The following is a 23,165-nucleotide window of genomic DNA, read 5'->3' as shown; positions in this document are numbered from 1 at the left end:
GGTGATGTTCAAGTACATCACTGTTGTAGTTCAAATACCCTCACTTCATTCCAGTACTGGGGTACTTTTTTCAGTTTAGGTTTGGCCATGGTGGGTTATTCCCTGAAGTATTTCCTTCTCCCATCATAAAACTTCCAGTGCTGTCTTATTTCACCATTCAGTAATTTTTATAGGTAAGTGATCTCTCACATTATTTTAGGAAATTAGTATTTTGAATAAGGACAAGAAAGCTCTATAAATTGGGTGGACATATGCTACTCATAACAACACTTTGCTGCATGCAAGAGTGGACGTATGCCTCAAGGGAGCAGGATCATGAGCCTTGGGAGGATGACTACAGACAGGGTCTTTGCAGAGAAAGTCCTAGATGTAAGGAATACTGCAACAATGATTTACTCAAACATCCACAATTATGATAAGTTAACTACACAGTTTTATTGTGTTCGAGTTGCAGGATAACTGCAGCAGCAGTGTTCTTATCTGTGGAAAATTGGTGAAGGCAGAAAATCTAACTTTCCGGTCTGACTTCCAGAGAATCTGCAAATGTTTCTGGAGTGAAGCTGGACTCCTGTCATGGCCCAGGATGGAGCCCAGTGCATGGCTAAAAGGAGGACCAGCTTGCGCCATTTTCAGTTTTTTTTGGTAAAGTAGTGGTCAGCATGGTCTGGCTGGGGACAGGCACCAACTTTGTCTTCAGTCGGTAAAGCCCTCAAGAACCAGGACCTAAGAGGCTGACTTGTGACACACTAATTGCAGTCCCCCAAAGAGACAGATTAGCCTTACAGATTGGAAGTCCCTATCCAAAACTGTTAAGTACTAACCATTGCTTTTTTATTTATGTATATGCAAGAAAGAAAGGGGACCCCCCCCCCCGGATTTAGAATAATAAGCTAGAGATTTTGACAGGGAACTTGAGGGTAGGAGCCTACAATAAACCAGTAATCCTACTACTCTTGTGGTAAATTTGCTCACACAAATGCACTAAGTTCACCATAAAGGATCACTGCTACAGTACCATTACTTGTGTATTGGAAAAGTATTAAAGCAGTTAGTGCCACCATGGGGTTAAGGCTGTCCTAACATCCTGCAGGAGTGCTGTGGCAAACCTTTTTCTGCTTTATGGACTGCAGGTCTACTTATAATGTTTATAAAAGGTGTGGAGAAATATTTATATAGTTGTGTCACAAATGCCCTGAACTTAAACATTTCTGAAAAAGCCTGCTGTAGTGGCTGTTCTGGGTACAGAATGGGGTCTCGCAGTGCCACTCAAAAGCTTCCCACTAGTTTCATAACAAGAATTAGTGGCTATCAAGCCACTTACATACAGTCTGCTTAAACATGGGATGCCCTCTTCAGCTGGCATGAAGGCTACAGAATGCTGGTCTGTCTTCCTGAAATCCTTTATTTCAGCAGGTGTGACTTCATCTTTTCTTTCTTTCTTTTTGTGGGGTTAGGATAGAAGACTGGGGCTTTAATAACTTGGTTAAGTCCCAGGTCATAGGCCACTTTAGACAAGAGGACTGTGTAAATGTCCTTATGTGACAGCCTTCAGTTCAGAGAACCACTGAGCTGAGATGATAGATGCCAGAAATAAGGTCTTCAAGAACTTGAATTTGAATGCTTTTGTAATGCTTGGTTCAAGAGGGACAGGGTAAGTTTTTTGATCAAAAAGATGAAATCCCGTTGAGCAGGCAATGACTTCTGGGGGGAGGGGGTTTAAAATGTAGTTACCCCCAAAGGAGCAGCTTAACCTAACTGCAAAAGGACTACCAAGGATCCTCAGTGGCAGAAGGTTGTCTCTTAATTGATGCGTAGAGACGTAATGTGGCCTCTGGCAGTAACTTTTCTGTAGCTCAGAGCAGGAAGGAAAAAGTACAGTTGTGTACACTTACCATAAATGTAGATGTTCGAGTGTATTCACTGTTGCAGTCATTACATTTGGGTTATCTGCTTGCAGGTAGCCCTCAGTCGGCCTGATTAACAAAGTCTTGGGTCCTGCGTCGGTTGCTGTCCCTTCTTCCATGACGTCAGGTCGTCAGGGGTATAAAATATGCAGCCGACGCCATGACATCAGTTTTTCTTGCCCCAGATATCAGGTGCCCCCTAATGGGGAGCAATTAAATATAAAAGTACAATGATATGCCACCAACAAAAAAGGCTTTTAAGCATAGTAAAGGAAAGCAGAGGTATAGCCAAAAGAAGTTAGGGGGCTGGAGGGAGAGTAACCAGGACTGCAACAGTGAATACACTCGAACATCTACATTTACGGTAAGTGTACACAACTGTACTATGTTCTTCATGTTTCACTGTTGCAATCATTACATTTTGGTAGATTCCCAAAGCTATGGTTGGGAGCAGGAATTTAGATAACATTAGGACCAGCTATAAGGCCCTGCAAGACTGCAGTGGCAAAGCCAGCTCTGGATTTAGAAAAAATTGGCAAATGGTAATGCTTGGTGAAAGTATGTACAGAACTCCAGGTAGCAGCTTCTAGGATGCCCCTGGTAGGGACGCCTCTGAGAAAGGCTGTAGAGGTAGATGCAGCCCTGGTAGACTGAGGTCTGATCCCCTGGGGGATAGGTTTTCCATGGTGCTTATAGCAGAAATAAATGCAATGGCCTATCCATTTAGAAATGGTTTGCTTTGAAATAGCCTTCCCCTCTGCCCCTGCAGCAAATGACACCAGCAGTTGTTCAGATTTCCTTTGAGGTTTAGTCCTGTCCAAGTAGAATCTGAGTTGTCTGTGCACATCTAAGGAATGCAGTATCCGTTCCCCTTTGTTCTGTGGATTGGGAAAGAAGGTTGGCAAATGAATGGACTGATTAAGAGCCAGACTGGATACCACCTTGGGCATAAAGGATGGATTGGCTCTGAGGGACACCCTGTCCGCATGAAAGATGATGAAAGGTTCCACTGCCATAAGGGCCTGTAATTCAGATACTCTTCTAGCTGAAGTGATTGCTAAAAGGAAAGCTGTTTTCCAAGAAAGAAATTTTAAGTCTGCAGTAGCAGCTGGCTTGAAAGGAGGTAGAGTGAGTTTCTCCAAAACAGAGTTAAGGTCCCAGGCTGGGGTTGGAGCTCTCCTGGGGGGGGGGTCTTACATTTTTGGCCCCTCTGAGGAACTGCTTGAGCAGTGGATGAGAGAAGAGGGGAGATTCTGTGTTATAATGAGCTGAAATGGCTGAGGTGTGGATTTTAATGGAGGAAAAAGACAGGCCCTGGTGAAGCATCTCAGTTAAGTACTGTAAAATCTGAGGTAAATTGGGCGCTGCTGTGCTCATCCCTTGAGATTAGTTCCAGGCACAGAATCTTTTCCATTTTTCAGAATAAGATTTTCTAGTACTAGGCCTCCTTGCCTCTAAAATGATATCCATCACAGGTTTACTGAAGGATGATAAAGGAGAGATTATGTAATTAGCCAGGCTGCAAGGTTCAGTGTTCGAAGCTGAGGGTGCAGAATCTGGTTCTCCTGCTGAGACAACAGGGAAGGAGTCTGAGGCAGGTGCTGTGAGGATAACCATGACACACTGCACAGGAGAGGGTACCAGTGTTGGTGTGGCCAGTCTGGAGCAACTAAAAATCATCCTTGGTTTGTCCTGTTTGATTTTTAGTAGTACGTTTGAGAGCAGTGGCAGAGGAGGGAAGGCATAGACTGATAGGTTTTTCCAGCTGAAGGACAGAGCATCCACTTTCCAGGCTTGTTTGTGGGGAGTCCTTGTGCAAAATTTGTCCACTTGGTAGTTCTGGGGAGAGGCAAACAGATCTATATCTGGGCTCCCTCATTTGCTTGTCAACATTTTGAAAATCCTTGCTTCCAGTTTCCACTTGTGTGGGTCCATGAGGTTTCTGCTTAGTCCGTCTTCCAGTGTATTTAATTTTCCTGACAGGAATTGAGCTTATAGGTGCACTTGGTAGCTCAAGGCTGTGTTCCACTATTCCATGGCTAGTCTGCAGAGGGGGTAAGAATGTGTACCCCCCTGCTTGTTTATGTACCACATAACAGTGGTGTTGTCCGTCTTTACCATTAGTTGTCGTGGAAGAATGTGGTCCTTGAAGACTGTCAGAGCATTCTGTACAGCTAACATTTCTTTTTGATTGATATGCAGGTGCATTTGACTTGGGTTCCATTTGCCCTGAATGCACTTCCCTGCCAGGTGAGCTCCCCATGCATAGTCTGATGCATCTGTTGTTAGGGTTTGGGCAGCAGAGGGTGGTGTGAAAGGTAGTCCCTTGTTTTTGTGGTAGGAACTCTAGGCATAGGCAAGGTATGATAGGAATCATTGCTTCTAGATCCTGAGAATGTTGACACCATAGGCTTTTTAGATACCACTGTAGTTTCCTCATATGCAGTCTTGCATATGGAATTAGAAGAATGCAGGAGGCCATGAACCCCAAGGCTTGCAGTATTTGTCTTGCAGATAGCAGGGTTTTTATGGCCACTTGTTTGAAGTAAGTTGTCAAATGAATTTGTTTCTCTGGTGTGAGGTAAGCCATCTGGGAAGTTGTATTCAAGCTTGCTCCCAGGAATATAATTTCTTGACAGGGTACCAGGTGTGATTTCATTCATTTATGGTATACCCCAGACAAGTTAGAACCCTTTGTACAAAGGCCAGATGATTCAAAAGTATGTCCTGGCTTTCTGCCTGAATTAGACAATCGTCCAGGTATGGGTATATTTGAATATTTCGTTGCCTGCTAAATGCAATAACTGGAGCTAGGCACTTTGTGAATACCCTGGGCGCAGTAGATAAGCCAAAGGGCAGTGCAGAGAACTGATAGTGCATGTAGCCTGCTTTGAAGCGTAGGTATCTTCTGCAAGATTCCCTGATTAGGATGTGCAGGTATGCTTCTTTTAGATCTAGTGTTGCCAACCAGGCATCTTTTCCTAGCATAGGAAGTAATTGATTTAGAGTCAGCATCTTGAATTTTGGAATCTCCAAAAAGGTGTTTAGAGTAGACAGGTCTTGGATAGGACGCCATGAATTGTCTTTTCTTGGTACCAGGAAAATTCTCGAGTAGAAACCTTGTCCCTTTTCCTTTTCTGCTACAAGTTGAATAGCCCCATGCTTAAGAGAAAAAGTACTTGTTTTTTCGGCCTCTGCCCACTGATTTGGGGGTAGGTCCGGCCACCCGCTTGGTGCTGGCAACATGTGGAAGTGAAATCTGTATCCCTGGAACACTATATTTAAAACCCATTTGTCCTGGGTAATGAGTTCTCAGTTCTTTGCATGAAGAGCAATCTTTCCCCCCAAAGGGGCAGTCAGTTGATAAGTGCTTGGAAATTTTTAAAAGGAAGTCATTGAGACAGTTTACCACAGGGGGAATCTTATTATTCCCAGATTTGGAAGTGGTGGCCCCCCACTGCTTAGTCTTGTGTGTCCCCTGGGACTGAAACCTGGGGTTTTTGCTGTGTCTGGGTTTGACTTGAGAAAACCTGGAAGAGGCTGGAAATGACCAATTCTTAGAGGGCCAGTGCCTACTAAATCTAGGAGGCTGAACTTGTAAGAAATCTTTAACAGTTTGCATAGATTTAGCTTTATCTTCCATCTTTTTAAGAACTTCCTCAGCCTTGTTGTCAAACAGGCGGTCCTGATTTAAGGAGCATCCAACAATTTAGCTTTAACATGATCAGGCAAAGATTGCTCCTTAAGCCAACCATGCCTTCTGAGCACAGACCCGGTAACAGCAGCCCTGCAAGAGGCCTCTAATGAATCAAAACCACATTGCAAAGTATCAAAAAAAAGTTTAAATCCACAGAGAGCAAGAAGCAGCAATATTCCAATAAGTTTATTTGTAAAGCACGCACAACCAACAAAACATAAATGCTATTCCACATCTACGTTTTCGTCTGTATAACATCCAGACTTCTTCAGATGACCAGTGAATCTAATGACATTCTATTATACTCTAACCAATTAACTCCTTAATATAGTATAATATAGAAATATGTTTTCTACTAACTTGTTAAAATAAATAAATATGTACTAAAGCTGCCCACTACTGGTTATTAAAATATTTACAGCTAAGTTCATAAATTCACAATTTAGCTGCCCTTAATTTCAGTATAGGTACAATACTGATATTTTCATTCAACCCTGGTGGATTGTATGCCTCCAGGGTCATCTGCCACCAAAAAACATATTTTCTTTTTTTAGTATAATTTGGATTTTTATCTATTTATTAAGAAACATATAAATGTTTTTCTTCTTTTTCTAGTACATATTTATTCTTTTTTAAATAGTTTAGTAAACAATATATTTTTCTTTTTTTAGTACAACTGGGATTTTATCTATTTATTAGAAACAGAATTATAAATATTGTTTTTCTTTGGTAAAATTTTACAGTCATTATGTACTATTAATGGAATGAACTAAGTAGTTTTTAGTAGAGATGTACATGCGTGTATTAGCCAACCTATTTTAGTTCTTTTAAATAAATTGGTTTTAATTAATTTTAAATAAGGAGTTAATTGGTTAGAGTATAATAGAATGTCATTAGATTCACTGGTCATCTGAAGAAGTCTGGATGTTATACAGATGAAAATGCGGATGTGGAATAGCATTTATGTTTTGTTGGTTGTGCGTGCTTTACAAATAAACTTATTGGAATATTGCTGCTTCCTGCTCTCTGTGGATTTAAACTTTTTTTTGGTTTTTGGTCCTGACTGTGTTCCACCTGCTTTATTGTTTCTACATTGCAATGTATGTTTTCCAACTTGTTCAGCAGAATGCATTAAGTCCTGTAATTCTTTATTTTACACACAGTCAGGAATCAACATCACTTTCTGTTTAAGCAATCCAGTAACATGTTGCTGATACTTTAACATATGAAACTGGCAGTTTAAAGCCCTAATGGCCAAGGTTGCAGAAGTATAAACATTCTTACCCCATCTATCCAGCGCCCTGGAATCTCTATCAGAAGGGGTTGGATTTTTATCAGTAGAAGCCTTAATGCCCTTGGGCCCCTGTGAAATAGTCTCTGGATCCGCAATAGGATTTTTAAAAAGGAACTTGTGTGACTCAGGGACCCTGTAGTATCTGTCAGGTTTTCTGGGAACAGGAGGCAAGGAATCAGGGTCCAAACTAGATTCTGAAAAAGCATCATCAACAATGTCTAGTACAGGAGGAATAGCTAAAGGTCTATGCTGAGGTAGGAGTAAGAAATCCCTAAGCCTCTTTTTTGAATCAGAGAAATCCTGGCTTTCCCAATAGAAATGCTCCCTTAGAGTATGTAAGTTTTCCCCAAAAGAAAAATCCTCTGGAGGGGAAGCAGAGGGAATGGAGTCCTCTGCATCAGAATTCTCATAAGTAGATAAGGGCAAATCCAGATAATCAGAAGAATCAGAAAAAACAGAATCCTGGTCAAAAGATTCATAAACAATTTCAGTCCTAGGCCTCTTAGAAGGGGGGGGGGTTGGCTACCTCTGATTAGAGTTATTAGATCTTCAGCTATTCTTATCATTTGTTTTTTAGGCATAGAGGCCTGAGCATGTGGCCTGGGCGTCGTTTTTTTAGGCATGGTTCGAGATTTAGGCCTAAGAGTAGAAGGAGGCATTGGTTTAATATGCAAGTCCGTAGGCCTGAATACACCCTCAGAAGCTGGTGGCTGCACAGCGGCTCCGGACCCATCCAAGGTAGAGACATTCGCGGGTTCCATAGTTGAAGCATCTCGTGGCATACCGGACTCCGAATGGGTCTCCATAGAGGCCTGCGAATCAGAACTAGCAAGTATCAGGGGCTGCTAAAGCGCCTCATTGAGTACCGGCAAACTGGTGACTGGCTTAGAAGAAGCGTCATCTGCAGTTTTGCACCGTGGCGGCCTGTCTCTGTCTTTATCTTTGTGTTTTTTCGGAATCCCAGTAGTTAAATGACTAACCGACAACATTTCTGGATAATTAAACCGAGAACCAAAATATTTAGAGGTGAAAATATACCGACGATGGATAGTGCGCTGATTAAATAAAGCACAAAACCGGCAGCAAGGTACGTCGTGGTCAGGGCCTAGGCAAGGAATACAGTAGGAATGAAAATCTTTAAGAGGTATTTGCTTTCCACAAGTAATGCAATTATTAACTTTTACTGACATCGGTAAGGAGCAAGAAAAGGTTTCCCCAACAGGGTACTTAGCTTTAGTTGAAGACTTTGGTTCTGAAACTCGAAAATGAAAATTTCAGGAGTCGTCCGACCGTCACTTGCGAAATGCTTCTGCTTCGGGCACCGCATGGCAAGAAAGACTGATGTAATGGCATCAGCTGCATGTTTTATACCCCTGATGGCCTGACGTCATGGAAGAAGGGACAGCAACCGACACAGGACCCAAGACTTTGTTAATCAGGCCAACTGAGGGCTACCTGCAAGCAGATAACCCAAATGTAATGAATGCAACAGTGAAACACGAAGAACATCCTTTTTCACTCAAATGCATGACTTCCAGGCCTCCAGCAGAATGTGCAGTAGTACCGCTCTAAGAAGGATGTTATCCTGACCGTCACTTAGAGGGGAGAGAGAGTTTGAGGTATACCAAAGGCTCTTCCTCCTATGTCAGTTGGTTACAGGACTGTGGGGGAAGCACTGGGCCCCCTTGCTGAGCTATACCAGCTGGGAAAACCATGGTTGTGTTGGTCATAATGGTGCTACTAGAATAAGCTAGATTCCTGTCCTATTTGACTTCTGTTGGACCATGGGAATTATAGGAAGGGAGAAAAAAATATAAAGAAGATCTCATACCCAAGTGACAGTAAAAGCATCCATTGCCCATGCAATCAAGCATGGGTATCTCAATGGAGCAAAACTCTTATTCTGACAGTTTTGCTCCCAAGGAAAAAAAGCCTATCACTGGACACCACTATCTCTATGTGAGGGATGCTGAAACACCTCTGTATCCAGGTTTCACTTGTGGTTGGTGGATGTGAATCTGCTCAGTTTTTCTGCTATCTAGTTGTGGTCCGAAAGGATGTAGGAGGTGTACTGAACTAAAGGAAATAATGGCCCTGATCTTGGCTCTGAGTGCTTCCAAGCCAGAAGAGCACCTGAAAGCAATAAAGATGTCTACAGACAATACCAGCACAATGTGATACATAAACAAATGGCTAGACCCACAAATAGCAGCGCTCCAGCCTGCCATGATGGCCAGAGAAGGAACCTTATCACCCCAACTCTTACCCTCATGCCTGCTTTTGCCTCTGACCCCTATCCAGGCTTTTTTTCTTCTTCTAAAATGCTGTATTTTGTTTTATTTGTTTAGGATTGGATTGTTTTCAGTAAACAGACACTCTTTTTACTATAGCTCCTACTATATTTTTGAAACTGACTCCATAATTTCTCCTTTCCACATCATTTTAAATAATTTCCTAGGAAGGAGACCCAAACAACATATTTTGTCCAGACAGACACCCATCAGCTGTATCTTGACATCATCTGGCAGTAGCTAGATTTTAAGCAATGCATGCATGTACATGGTGGATGTCATGTCTTCAATTCTCCTGCTAGCTTATCCTACACTGCAACTACATTTAGTGGCATGCTATCCAACCTTGGAGGCTGTGCTGGTCGATTTACAACTTGTATCTCCCAGTGCTTTATCAGGGATATCCTCTGCCTTATCTTCTGTCTTCTTCAAGACACAAATCTAATATTTTATTTTAAAATTTTATTTTATTTTACACTTTATTTACTTACTTTTTTATTTTACATTTGTTAACTGGGAGAGTCCGACTGGATACAGGTCCGTTTTCAGCGAAGGCCCGGGGAGAAAAGCTCCAATTACATTCATTTTTAACATTAAAAGCCATTACTTGTGACATTCATTACAGGCAGAGTAACTCTGTGAAAATAAGTGACACATATTGTATACACTTTTGAGTAATTATGAGAGCAACAGGTAAGGCAGTGTAAATACATTTATAATTATGAGGAGCAATAATGGAATTCATTACAGTAGCTACCAGACAAATGGGTGAGCAGTTAGTAATGCTCTCTTAACATGCTGGAAAACATTTCCTATCCTGTAGAAATATTAGGACTATGCGTAGGTTGAGAAGGTAGCATATTTTAGTGTGGTGCAGAGAGATTAGCTATATACTAGAGTGTTATCCAGGGGTGAGACAGGAGCAAAGCCTGTTATTCATGAAGTGAGTTTTAAGGAGTTTCTTAAAATGAGTGATGGAGTTGTTGGATGTTAAGTGGGCAGGAAGGGAGTTCCAGAGTTTAGTGATCGAGTGGCTGTAGACAGATTTTCCTGCCTCATTGTTAAATTTGGTGACCTGAGGTGATTTTGGGTGCTAAATCTTAAGGTTCTAGTAGTGGTGTGAGGGTGAATTAGATGCTGTAGAGCTGAGATTTTGTCTGAGTGGTTTAATATTTTGTGCACTAGTGAGAGCAGATTGCTTTGAAGTATTAGTGGGACCTCTAACCAGTTAAGTTTGATGAGACACTCACAGTGATGAGTTCTATATGATGAGCCTGTATCAAATCTTGCTATCTTATTGTAGCATGATTCGAGTTAGTTTAGATCAGTTTTGCGAAGGTTAGTGAGCACAGGGGAGGCACAGAGTAATGGAGATAGCAGGTGTGTCCTTGCTATTGTTATTTTTGAATGGTTTGAGAGATGGTGTTTATTTCGATAGAGTAGTCCGAGTTTTTTGCGAACTTTCTTTATAGTTTGGGCAATGTGTAGATCAAATCTAAGGTGGTTGCCTATTTCCGCGCCTAGCAGCTTGGTGCGATTGGTAGGGGTAATAGTGGTATTGTTGTTGGAGGTGATAGTAAAGCTGTCAGTGCGGGGAAAGGGATCTGTGGGAGCTAAAGAGGAGTGATTTAGTTTTGGATGGGTTAAGAATTAGCTTTTGGTTGGTGAACCAAGTTTCGGCTAGAGAGAAGGATTCTTGTGTTTGGGAGGGGAGGTGATCTAGCGTGGGGGCTGCACATATAATAGTGGTATCATCTGCATATTGCACTATAGAGGCTTTGGATGTGGTGGACGGGAGTTGGTTAGTGAACAGTGTGAACAGTAAAGGACCTAAGATGGAGCCTTGAGGGACTCCTATGGAAACAGGCAGCAAGGAGGATATTTGTTTTTGCCACTTTACTGCTTGCTGCCTACTAGATAGATTTTAAACCAAGAGATAGAAGATGAACTGAGGTTTAAGGTGGAGAGTGAGTGAAGGAGTTTCATATGGTTGACCATATAAAAAGCTTTGAATAAATCTAAGAATGCAGCAGATACGATTAGTCCATTATTTCTGTGGTTATTTATGGTGTTAGTGAATGAGGTAAGTGCAGTGATACTACTATGGAAGAGTCTGAAGCCATGTTGCTGTATAGATAGCAGTTTGTTTTCTAGCAGATATTGCATCAATTGTGTGTGGATTACCCTCTCAAGTATTTTTGATAAGGGGGATAGTATAGCTACAGTACGATAGTTATTGAGTTTGAAAGAGTTACCCCTTTGTGCATTGGTATTACATGGGTTATTTTCCATAAGTGGGGTACCGTACCTACAGAGAAGGATCTGTTAATTAGGACAGTGACAGGGTAGGTTATAGCTTTTGCGACTAGTTGTAGATATTTAGTTGGTAGGTTGTTGGCAGCTTGCATGGTCGGTTTCAGTTTTTGGAGAAGTTTTTGAATGGTCTTGATTGATACTGAATGAAAGTTAAAGTGGGTGCTATTGTCTTTTGTTTCAGGAGGAGGAGATCTTTTTGTTGGAGGGGGTTATTAGGGCATGTTTGGTTATTTGCAAGGGCTTGGATAGTTTCAGTAAAGAACTTGTTGAATAGTGTGGGGATATTGCCATGGTTATTTTCTGTTTTTGGTGAGGGGGAGGAAGTTTTCCCTGGTAGTAAGAGAGAGCTGATTGTGGCCCAGAATTTTTGTAGGTTATCAGCATGTTTATTTTGAATATTTTGGTAGTATGTACGAGGGTAATGTGACAGTGGTGAGGACTGCAGTGGGAGTGACAGATCCGTTTAAGGTGGAGGTGGGATTACATCAAGGATCAGCTCTGAGTCCTTTCTTATTTGCAGTGGTGATGGACAGGTTGACAGATGAGATCAGACAGGAGGCCCCGTGGACTATGATGTTTGCAGATGACATTGTGATCTGTAGTGCGAGTAGGAATCAGGTTGAGGAGACTCTGGAGAGGTGGAGATATGCTCTAGAGAGCAGAGGAATGAAGGTCAGCAGGGCTAAGACAGAATATATGTGTGTAAATGAGAGGGAGGTAGAGGAATGGTGAGGATGCAGGGAGTAGAGTTGGTAAAGGTGGACGAGTTTAAGTACTTGGGATCAACATTTCAGAGTAATGGTGAATGTGGAAGAGAGGTGAAGAAGAGAGTACAGGCAGGGTGGAATGGGTGGAGAAGAGTGTCAGGAGTGATTTGTGACAGACGGGTACCAGTAAGAGTGAAAGGGAAGGTCTACAAGACAGTAGTGAGACCAGCTATGTTATATGGGTTGGAGACAGTGGCATTGACAAAAAGGCAGGAGTCAGAGCTGGATGTGGCAGAGTTAAAGATGTTAAGATTTGCACTCGGTGTGACTAGGATGGATAGGATTAGGAATCAGTATATTAGAGGGTCAGCTCATGTTGGACAGTTTGGAGACAAAGCAAGAGAGACGAGATTGCGTTGGTTTGGACATGTGCTGAGGAGGCATGATGGGTATATTGGGAAAAAGATGCTAAGGATGGAGCTGCCAGGTTAGAGGAAAAGAGGAAGGCCTAAGATAATGTTTATGGACGTGGTGAGAGAGGACATGCAGGCGGTTGGTGTGACAGAGCAAGATGCAGAGGATAGGAAGAAATGGAAAGAGATGATCCGCTGTGGCGACCCCTAACGGGAAAAGCTGAAAGATGATGATGATGATGATTTTGGTAGTAGGAACTTTTGTATGTTTTAATGAGTTTTTATCCTCCATGCACTTTGTTGATTGTTTATTGCGTTATTATGACAGGACAATACAAAGTCAACTTACAGAAATTGAAACTTTGTGTGGGGAGGTAGAACAATTTAAACTAGAAGTGTCATACTCACAGCATGTTTCAGACCTGGCCAAGGAACTTTCCATATTGGAAAAACAGCTTATAAAAAGAAAAATCAATAAGTTTAATCGTGATCTGATGGACTATGAAAAAGGGAAACCTTTTGTAAACCAGAAATCAGTTAGATTTCAGGATTTCAAACACACTAATACCAACAAAAAAAGACCAAGGTCCATTTTGAGACATTATAAGGCCACGTCTGATGCTACCTCTGAGGAGGACACTTCCTCTGCTACAGATGGGGAGTGTTTTTCACGCCAAGTGTCCCCAGCTGCTAAAAGGAAACAGCCACCCCCTTTAGAGTTAGGGGTAGGAGGCGGGGGGGCAGGAAACACAGATCAAGGTTCCGGCAATCTAACCTTACAATCCCTATTACAACAAATGGTGAAGTAATTAATAATATTCATAATATTTCATCTTTTGAACTTTCTTCTGTACACACACAACTTCTGAATAAAGGATTATCCTTTGTACCCACTTCATTGGTTTCAGAAAATCAATTATTACAAGAAGTTGATGAATTTTGTAGAATACTTAACCTTAAAATATTTTTTGCAGACTGTGAGAATACTCAAAGGTCATCTGACTTCAGATTTGGAAAATCAGATTTTGTTCCCCCCATGAACAAACATGTTTCCATTTTTAGAGAATGTATAATGAAAGAGCTACATTATTCTAATTTGTATGAGCCAACTGATAATAATCTAACTGCAGCAGAAAGGCAAGCTCTGATGGAGCTTAGGAACAACCATAACATAGTAATAACTATGGCAGATAAAGGGGGAGCGGTTGTGATTTTGGATCATTCCACATATAATCAGGAAGCTTTGCGGCAATTAGCAGATTCCAGTTTTTATATGGAATTAAGTATTGATCCCACTCCGTCATTTAAGAGAGAAATTGATGCATTTTTGCAAATGTCGGTTCAACAGGGTATCATTACACAGCAGGTAGGTACACAACTCAAAGTAGAGGAGCCTATTCCTCAATACTTATACATGCTACCCAAAATACATAAAGATTCATTACATCCTCCGGTTAGACCTATTGTTTCAGGTAGGGGTTCCTTAACGGAACCATTGTCAGCATTTCTCACATTCTATCTGAAGCCGCTGCTGGTATCTATTAGGTCCCGCATTAAAGACACTACCGAATTTCTTAATATTATCAATGACTCTCAATTGGAATCTCATTGGCTGCTTTGTACACTTGATGTGGCTTCACTTTATACAAGCATTCCACATGATCTGGGAATTTTGGTGGTTTCTTATTGGTTATATAAATCCAACCTTTACTCCACGGGCTTTAATAATTTCTTGATTAAACTAACTGAATTGGTGTTGCGTAAGAATATTTTTTATTATCAAGGAAAGGCTTATTGGCAAATTAAGGGAACTGCGATGGGTGCTTCTTTTGCACCTATTTATGCAGATTTGTTCATGGGGTATTATGAGGCCAAGTATATATACGATGTTCACCATAATGTATTTTTACAACATTTGGACATCTGGCGTAGATATCTAGACGATTGCTGGATGGTGTGGCGTGGTAATAAGGAAGGTTTAAGCCAGTTTGTGGATTACCTGAATAACAATACTTTGGGCATTAGATTTACTGTTAACATCGAACATTCCAATGTTGTATTTCTGGATGTTAAGGTGTCTAGACTTATAGACAATACTTTGTCTACCACTGTTTATAGAAAATTCCCGAAATACAATACCATATTACATGCCAATAGTTCCCATCCACGCCACATCATCCGCAATATTCCAAAATCTCAATTTATGAGAATCAGACGGATCTGTTCATCTGATCAGGACTATTTTGATTCTAGTCTTGATTTATCTCACAGATTTTTACAACGGGGCTACAATTCTCAACTTCTATCTAATGTTGTAGGACAAACCAATAGATTAACACATCAGGAGTTGTTGTGTTATAAATCAGAGGATAGGGATTCTAGGAGGCAGAACATTAAGCAAACCTTACGACTAGTAACAACTTATGGTAGTAATACTAATCGTTTTAGAGACCTTATTAACCAGCATTGGGGAATTCTTTTGTCACAAGATGTTTTAAGTAGTGTGTTGCCTGATCAATGTCAATTTTCTTATCGACGGGGAAGAAATATGAATTCATATTTTACACACCACAAAAGATATATTCCAAGTCTTCCACAACAAAGAACTTTATCTGGGGAAGTACTAAAGGGCTGCTATCCTTGTGGCCATTGTATGGCCTGCCAACATTTGAATAAAACTAGAGAATTTTCCAGCAAAAATACCTCTAGAATTTTTGAAATAAAGGTTTTTGCTAATTGCAGCACGGATTGGGTTGTCTATTTGGCAACCTGTACCTGCTCTGCATTTTATGTTGGACAGACGTCCAGACCAGTTAAATTTAGAATAGGGGAACATTTAAGTGCAATTAAAAATAAATGTGTTGCCAATGCCCTCTTTAAACACACCATGGAGCATCCATCTGCAGCTTTTAGGTTTGTCATTATAGATAGGATAACTCTACATAGGGGTTTTAAAGCTGGATGGCATCAAAAACTTAATCAGATGGAAAATATGTGGATCATCAAATTGGGTGGTTTATTCAGACCTGGATTAAACACTTTGGAATAGGCTTATTTCATGAACTTTAATACATTAAATATAATAGTGGGGGTGTTTGTTATGTACCAATTGTTTTTTCTTATATAATATCAAGTCCTAATTGTTATGATTTATGGACATTAATATTAAAATATAGGATACACTCTAGGGGATATTTTGTATTTGTATTATGAGGTTTTCCTCATGTTATATTTAGTTATATTTATATGTATTTATGCAAACAACAACTGAGATAGGTTGGTAAAGATATTATTCCTTTCCTAATTTCTAATGATATGGAATATATTCACATAGATTTTGTATGTCTCATTGTTGCTGCATATCTATACAGAAAAAATCTATGGTATATTTATATGTATTTATACAAACAACAACTGAGATAGGTTGGTAAAGATATTATTACCTTCCTAATTTTTAATGATCTGGAATATATTCACATAGATTTTGTATGTCTCAGTGTTGCTGCATATCTATACAGAGAAAAAATCTTTGTTGTTCCTAAATGCTATGTGTCCTTTACATTATGGTACATGCCCCTTTAAATGGGTACTATAAATATGGTACTCATGTGGTGGTGTTTTTTTTTACTTGTTTCAATATGCAGCATTGACAAAGGCTATATGATAGCCGAAACCGGTTTGCTTGTATAATGGTATTTTGCCATTATATGTATTATTTTCTTGTTTAATAAACCTTTTTGTTGGAAGAGCGAACTTTACGTGCTGGCTCACTCTCTTTGAATTTAATGAGTTTTTTGGCCTTGTTTTGTAGTTCAAGGTAGTTTTGTTTGTCTGTTTGGGTTTTACTCTTATGAAATTGTGTCCAGGCTTTGTTCCTATTTTTGAGGAATACTTTTGTATTCTTAGTTAGCCAGGGGGCATATTTAGTTTTAATACTGGTGGTTCCGGGTGGGACATGGTGGTTAACTATATTTATGAAGGTTGTATTAAAGTATTGGACTGCTTTACTGAGTGATAGCTTTTTCAAGGGGGTCCAGTTACAGCTATTCAGGTCCCTGTTAAAGTTGTTAAGGTTAAATTGTTTTTTATTTCTAATTTCCCATACTGTTACCTGTGCTATTAGGGGATGGTGATCGCTGAGGGTGTCAGGCAGACACTTGTTTGACAGGTAGTACACTGATCTCAGTGGACCATTTGCAGCCACAACCCAGGTATTTTATCATATGGGTCTGGCAATTTAAGGCTACAAAAGCCATGGTGGAAGAAGTATATATCATTTTCATAGATTTATAGGTACTTAGTAGGCTGTTGATCTGTGAGGATCATTTGAAGAATAGCCTTACATTCCCAAGGTAGTTGCTTAACCTTTATATTTTGTGTATGAATAACACAGAGTGGGCAGAACAGCAACTTATTTGGGACATTACTTGTTGTCCATTACAATAAGGGACATGGGTGCTAAGCTAGGGTTGAATTTATGGCTTCCCATCCAGTCATCCAAATTTCATTTGAATAGTTTAAGAAAAGTGATTTGTATTACATGGAGGGAAAGCAGTTATGTATATGTCCCTCCAACATGTCATGTTTATATTGGAAAAGAGATTGAGATCCGTTGATTGGGCATTTATGCAACCACTGGACTTGTGAATGTGTTAATAGGTCTGGGTTCATAGATTAGTACTAAGCTAACTGCCCTTGTGAGTCATTTTAAGCTTAGCCAATTATCTCTTGTGAGACTCAAACCCTGCACCTTGTGTTTGTAAGGCAAACACCTTAGCCATTAGGCCACCCCCCAGGGAGGATAGGGTCAGTTGAGACTCTGTACATGAGGCAGAGGTCACCTCTTACTAGCCTGTATGATAACAAGAAGAGGGATAATGTTTTGTGATGCTCTGCATAGTTTTTATGATTTAGTTTTTTTTAGTGAAAAAGCTCTGTGGTTATTCTAGTTATACCAAGTGTTTGGACAGGTACATACCAAAATGAGCATTATATTCAATGATAGACCTACTGTGAGCCAATAATTACATCCATGGATACATTTAGATGTAATTGTTAGCCATAAGTAGGTTGATAATTACATACCTGACACCTTTAAATATAAGCTGTGTGATGAACAAGGGCTTCCTTATAATAGTTGACAATCAAAGTACAGTTCATTTTCAACATATGTTCCCAGATCCTTGATTATGACAACAACTTTCAGGAGTGTGTTGTGTGATGAACAAGGGCTTCCTTATAATAGTTGACAATCAAAGTACAGTTCATTTTCGACATATGTTCCCAGATTCTTGATTATGAGAGCAACTTTCAGGAGTGTGTTGTCAATGTGATAGCTACATGGATGGTCCTTCTTGCCAAAGGATACTATTTTAAATTTCTTGCCATTTATTTTTAGTCCATGGTTTTAACACTAGGTATTTGCTTTTGAAACCTTTCTTGGAGGATCTTGGTGTCCTCTGGGGAGTTTATGATGGCACCAAGTTTAGTCATCTGCAGACTAATTCAGCCATAGACCCTTAACATGTGCTTTGACCTCCAAGAAATAAATACTGAAATGGAGTGGCCCAATAACTAAATGCTGGGTTACATCACTAGTGACAGGTCTTTTGGAGGAGAAGGTAGAGCCACCCACCCAATTTTCTGGACATCTATCTGTGAAACAATTTGCTATCCAATGGGTTACATAAGGGTTAACTTTTAACTTGGAGAGGTTATCTATGATGCCTGAATATGGGATGCTGTCAGATGTCTTTGCAAGGTCTAGATATGTGGCGTGTACTGATTTGCCCTCATTCATAGCTTCAGAAACCTTCTCAAAGAAGTCAAACATTTTAAGTAGGCAGGATCTCCCCCTGATAAATCCTAACTGGCTGAGTTTGTAAATTGCCTATGCCCTTATTTTTTAATTTCATAATGACCCTTTCCATAGCTTTACAGTTAAGATAGGTGAGGCTTATGGGTCTTTAATTACCCAGGTCAACTGACACCCCAACCTTGTAAAAGGGGGAGGTAACTGTTGCTTTGCCGGCTGATATTGCAATTTCAAATTCCACTGAATTTCCAAAGCCATACAACACACCTCTCTCCTCATTATTAGGTAGGGCATTTGTAACATACATTTATTTTGATCCCTCAGCTGCATCCAGTGATGCAATTGCTGGGTCACCTACAGGAGTTTTACATAAATGTGTGTACAGGGGTCTGACACCTGCAGTGCATGTCAGGCTTCTTAATATTGGGAGGATGTGAGTCAGTCTCTAGAGAGCCTGCCTCAAACATGCTCTTAGAGGCCTAAAAACATGAGGAAGATATGGTTGGGTGTCTAGGTACATTTCCTGACACTTGGAGACCTCCCTAGCCAAAACATTCCCTTATCAAGTTAAGTGCTTTTCCAAAGGGCACATCTTCATGGTGGGGGGACCCAAAGGTATAATACCCTTGTTGTCTGCATAACCTAGTAGCCAGAAAATTTACCTCATGTAAGATAGATCTTGCTTGTCTAGGTCCTTATCTGAAGAGTGGAATGGGGGAATTCCCTTCTTCTCTTGGGGAGTCACTTGAGGCCGTGTGCTGTACATCCTGTGGATTACTTGTGTGTCATGAGCTACATGCTCCACAGTAAACTTTCTGCACTCAGATTTATCAGAGATGTGGGGCATCAATAGGCAGAGCATCCAACCCTAGCATCAGCCTTACAGACAAAGGGAATGATGCCACATCCATCTCTCTGATGGGGGACATGTGTAATTGTATCGGGGGGGGTAAGAATGTCCCCTGGAAATTCTTGCACCTATGGAATAGTTATGCTATCTGTATGAAACAAGCCTTGTGATAATGCAGAAGAAAAAACTGAAGGTCAGACTTCCACAGCAGGTGTCTAGGACATAATATCTGCCCTAAAGATCTTGCTCATTTTGCTCAAGGTCTGGGTAGCAGTGGATGACTGGAACCTACTGTCATCCTCCTGAGAATTACCACAAGTGGGGTTATCGATAAGGAGGATGTGTAACTAAGGCAGGACAAAATTATGCCTGTTTAATTTTGGTGTTTTCAGGTTCAGCAGGATGGGCGGAGTTACTAATATCTCTGCCCAAAGGTTCTTTTCATCACAGCCTTTGCTGTCTTTTCCATCTTTTGAAGTCTAAGCTACTTCTTTGGTGAGATCTTCAAATTTCAGCCAATGGAGGCTGATTCTCCCATAGTGGGAGGGGTGGATACCTCTAATAACATCAAGAACTTCTTGTGCTGTAGAATTGTCTTTACATTTTGGAGCCAGAGATACAAAGTACTTTTATTAAACGTTACATTATGTTCATGGAATAAATGTCATGGCTCTATCTCATGCAAAATATGCACTGAAAATGGTAGCCCTTTGGTGAAGTCTGTCTCCCACAGGTATTGTTGTTTGTTACTTTTTGTGAAGGTCATGAACCTTAGAAATGCAATCAAGCATGCAAGTGAAGGCCAGCAGAATGCTTAAACATTATAAAACTGGATATCAAACCACACATGGCTTTTGACTGATCAGGTCAGGTAGCAAAAAAGAACTGAAAAATGAATGTGCTGCTCCTAATTTTTGACATGTACCAGGACAACTTTCAGAGGACACTTGCAAGTACTCTGGAAATAGACTTGAAGGGCATTCATCTTCATTAGTAATTTCCAATGGATGAGGAAAACTACTGAAGAAATGATACTTACAATGAGCATCAGCTTTTAGCCAAAAGACATTACAAAATACTGTTTTTGTGATACACATTTTGCTGTTTCACTAGCAGTCCTTTCGGTGTGACATCCCCATACAGTAGTGATAGTGAACACATTTAACCTACAGTAACAGTAAAACACACTTCTTAGATAAACTGAAGTTCTCATTTGTAGCTACTACTGTCAGTTTGTTTGTTTCTTTCGGCTTTTCCGGTTAGGGGTCGCCATAGCGGAACTCCGGTCGATTGGCAGTCGATTTTTATGTACTGGCTTGCCAGGCCTGATGCACAACCTTCAACGAAGGTACGCCCATTCACGCATGTCTCCACACAAAAGACGCTCTAGCTGAGAATCGAACCGGACAGCGTCTTACTGTGAGGCGACAACACTACCGCAGCATCACCACCACGGGTTTTGTAGCTACTACTGTCAGTGATATAGTTATTATGCAGAAATGGCTGCTGAATAAGAAGGACTTTTCAGAATACACTAATTATTTCACAGAACAGCCTACAGTGCCCAGTACAGACTGCAGGAAGCTTTAATAACGTTTAACACAACTCTGCAGTTCCAGAACAGATTTTAATGATGTGGAAACTGGTGAGTGCCATCTAGAAGTATGCTGTTTGCTAAAAAACTACATCCAAAGCCCAATCTTGTCTGCTGCAATGGAAAAAAAACATTTCACTCCTGTCTTTCCATCAAGTAGCAAAATGTCATAATTTAATTTTTGGGCTTTGTCACTGATTTGGACAACTAATGTTTAGGCAATGTTACAAGTGTAACAAAATGGGGGAAAAGAGACACTAATTAACAAGTATAATTTCTGAAAAAAGGCAAACTAAGTTTGATAAGACATTTTTTGTTTGTTTTATTGGGCTCCTACTGAGGTCCTTTGTTTCTTCACACTATTGGTACATGCCGTATAATTTTATTTATAAGAAAGTAAGTAGAACTACAGTGTTTACTAGACAAGCGATATCATGACAATCAACAAATAAGGCATTAGTTTAGCTGTATTATCAAAAGGAAAACTACTGTGAATACAAGTAAACTAGATTAGCGGCAATATGCACTCACAGAAACCAGACACTTTCACAAGTCATAACGTATAGCCCCACCTTGTAAATGACACCCAAAAGCGTTTGTTGAAACATGATACCTTGTATTTAATAGTTCAATTTCTGTGCTCTTTTCTCTCTCCAGTTTGCTATATGCTTCTCTGTGTCTCTTTATCTCCTCTTCTAGGGTTTCTGCTGCCCTGGTTTCTTGGTCTTTCATCTGCTCTTCCAATTCATGAACTCTGTAAATAACAAGGTGGAAATGATGTGCACTTTTAATAGTTTCCAAGTAGAATACCTAACTTAGTGATGCCAGAAACAAGTTCACTTAGCATATTATCTATGGTTATGTTTACGTGCATGCATTTAAAACTTAATTTTCATTCATTCAACTTACTGCTCAGCCTTTTGCCATAAGATTTCTGCACAAAGCCAAAAATGGTGGGGGGTGGAGTCAGACACAGATTTTAAATATTGCTCTTATAAACTTAGAAAGTTGCTAGAATAATGGAATTTGCATTGGCATGCATTTTCTGAAAAGATATGTGGTCTGCAACTCAAATCTCTGCTTTCATTTATTGACTTCAATCCTCAATGGTTTACCAGAAAACCAAAAATGTATGAGGGACAGACCAAAAATAACAGGCAAAAATCTGGACATTCTGCAAAGTTCTGGAGAGCTGAGAGGCATGATCTACAGTCATTTAAAAGTATGTGGCTGTATGTTTTGCCAAATGTATACTAGTTCTGACCATATGGAAGATACATAAACAGCCGGCATTATGGCCTAGTGGTTACAGAGGTGTGTAGACCAATTTGAATTCCACAGTTCCAGCTTCTATGTCACAGGACTGCACAACTAAATTTACAAACTAAAGTTCTCTGGATAGTCTTGGCAGTGTGCAATTACATGCCTAGTTGATATTATTTCTTTATCAAAAGGCATACTCCTGTAGTAACTCAGTAGCACAATACACCAAAAAGCATCTGACACACAAATTTATTACATTCTGAGACTCTGGGCGGGATTCATACAAGGAGCACTTTGTAGGCTTTGTATGCCTACATTGATTTCACTGACAACAGCATCAGGGCTCTATATGACATGTAGCAGTGTGGGCTCAAACAGACAACTGATGTACAATTCCTGGAAATAAGCAACTCAATATGAGTAAAAGGGCTAATGCCATTCATAGGCAATGATACTGCTAACAAATGCTGTCATGTGAAACTACACTGAAGTGCATTTACTAAGGTGCTTTTCATGGGAGAGAAGCCCCAGTATTGCCAGTTCAAGGCAACTATCATTATTTTAAGTGCTACTCAGGTGGCATCCCACATATATGGCACCCACTCCAACAGACAGTGGCACAAAGGCACACACACACACACACACACACACACACACACACACACACACACACACACACAGACACACACAGACACACACACACACACAACCACATGTATGTACAGACATCAACAAAGAAATATACCAGTAGCTCCACATTAACAAGCTTGTAATATAGACTGAGGAAAGCAAGTTGACAAATTGCACTCATACATTGTTATTGCAGTTGCCACTGTATAACATATCCAGAGAGCTCTGTCCAGTGAGTTCTGACAGGTAATTGTAAATTGCACCCCTTCCAGCACTGCTTGTGCCCAGTAGGGATGTATAATGGCAACGGAGTAACAATAATTATGATATACAAATGACAACTGATATGCAGAAGCAAGTAATGCACGTCAGAGATTTTCCCAATTGTGCT

General features: G+C 40.3%; 1 protein-coding gene across 2 annotated transcripts in view; it reads right to left on the bottom strand.

Annotated features, from left to right (window-relative positions):
* The window catches only part of RAB11FIP4 (RAB11 family interacting protein 4), a 600,425-nt gene that overhangs the window by 90,228 nt on the left and 487,032 nt on the right, over positions 1 to 23,165 (bottom strand). For both annotated transcript variants that reach the window (XM_044068094.1, XM_044068093.1), the window contains one exon: positions 21,495 to 21,635. In XM_044068094.1, coding sequence (XP_043924029.1) covers positions 21,495 to 21,635 — 141 coding nt within the window. The remainder of the gene's footprint in view (positions 1 to 21,494; positions 21,636 to 23,165) is intronic.

Source organism: Protopterus annectens, chromosome 4.part0 (assembly GCF_019279795.1).
Source record: "Protopterus annectens isolate FY-2018-M chromosome 4.part0, PAN1.0, whole genome shotgun sequence".
Lineage (NCBI taxonomy): Eukaryota > Metazoa > Chordata > Ceratodontiformes > Protopteridae > Protopterus > Protopterus annectens.
The sequence above is the reverse complement of the archived record's forward strand: the minus strand, read 5'-3'. Positions and strand labels throughout refer to the sequence as shown.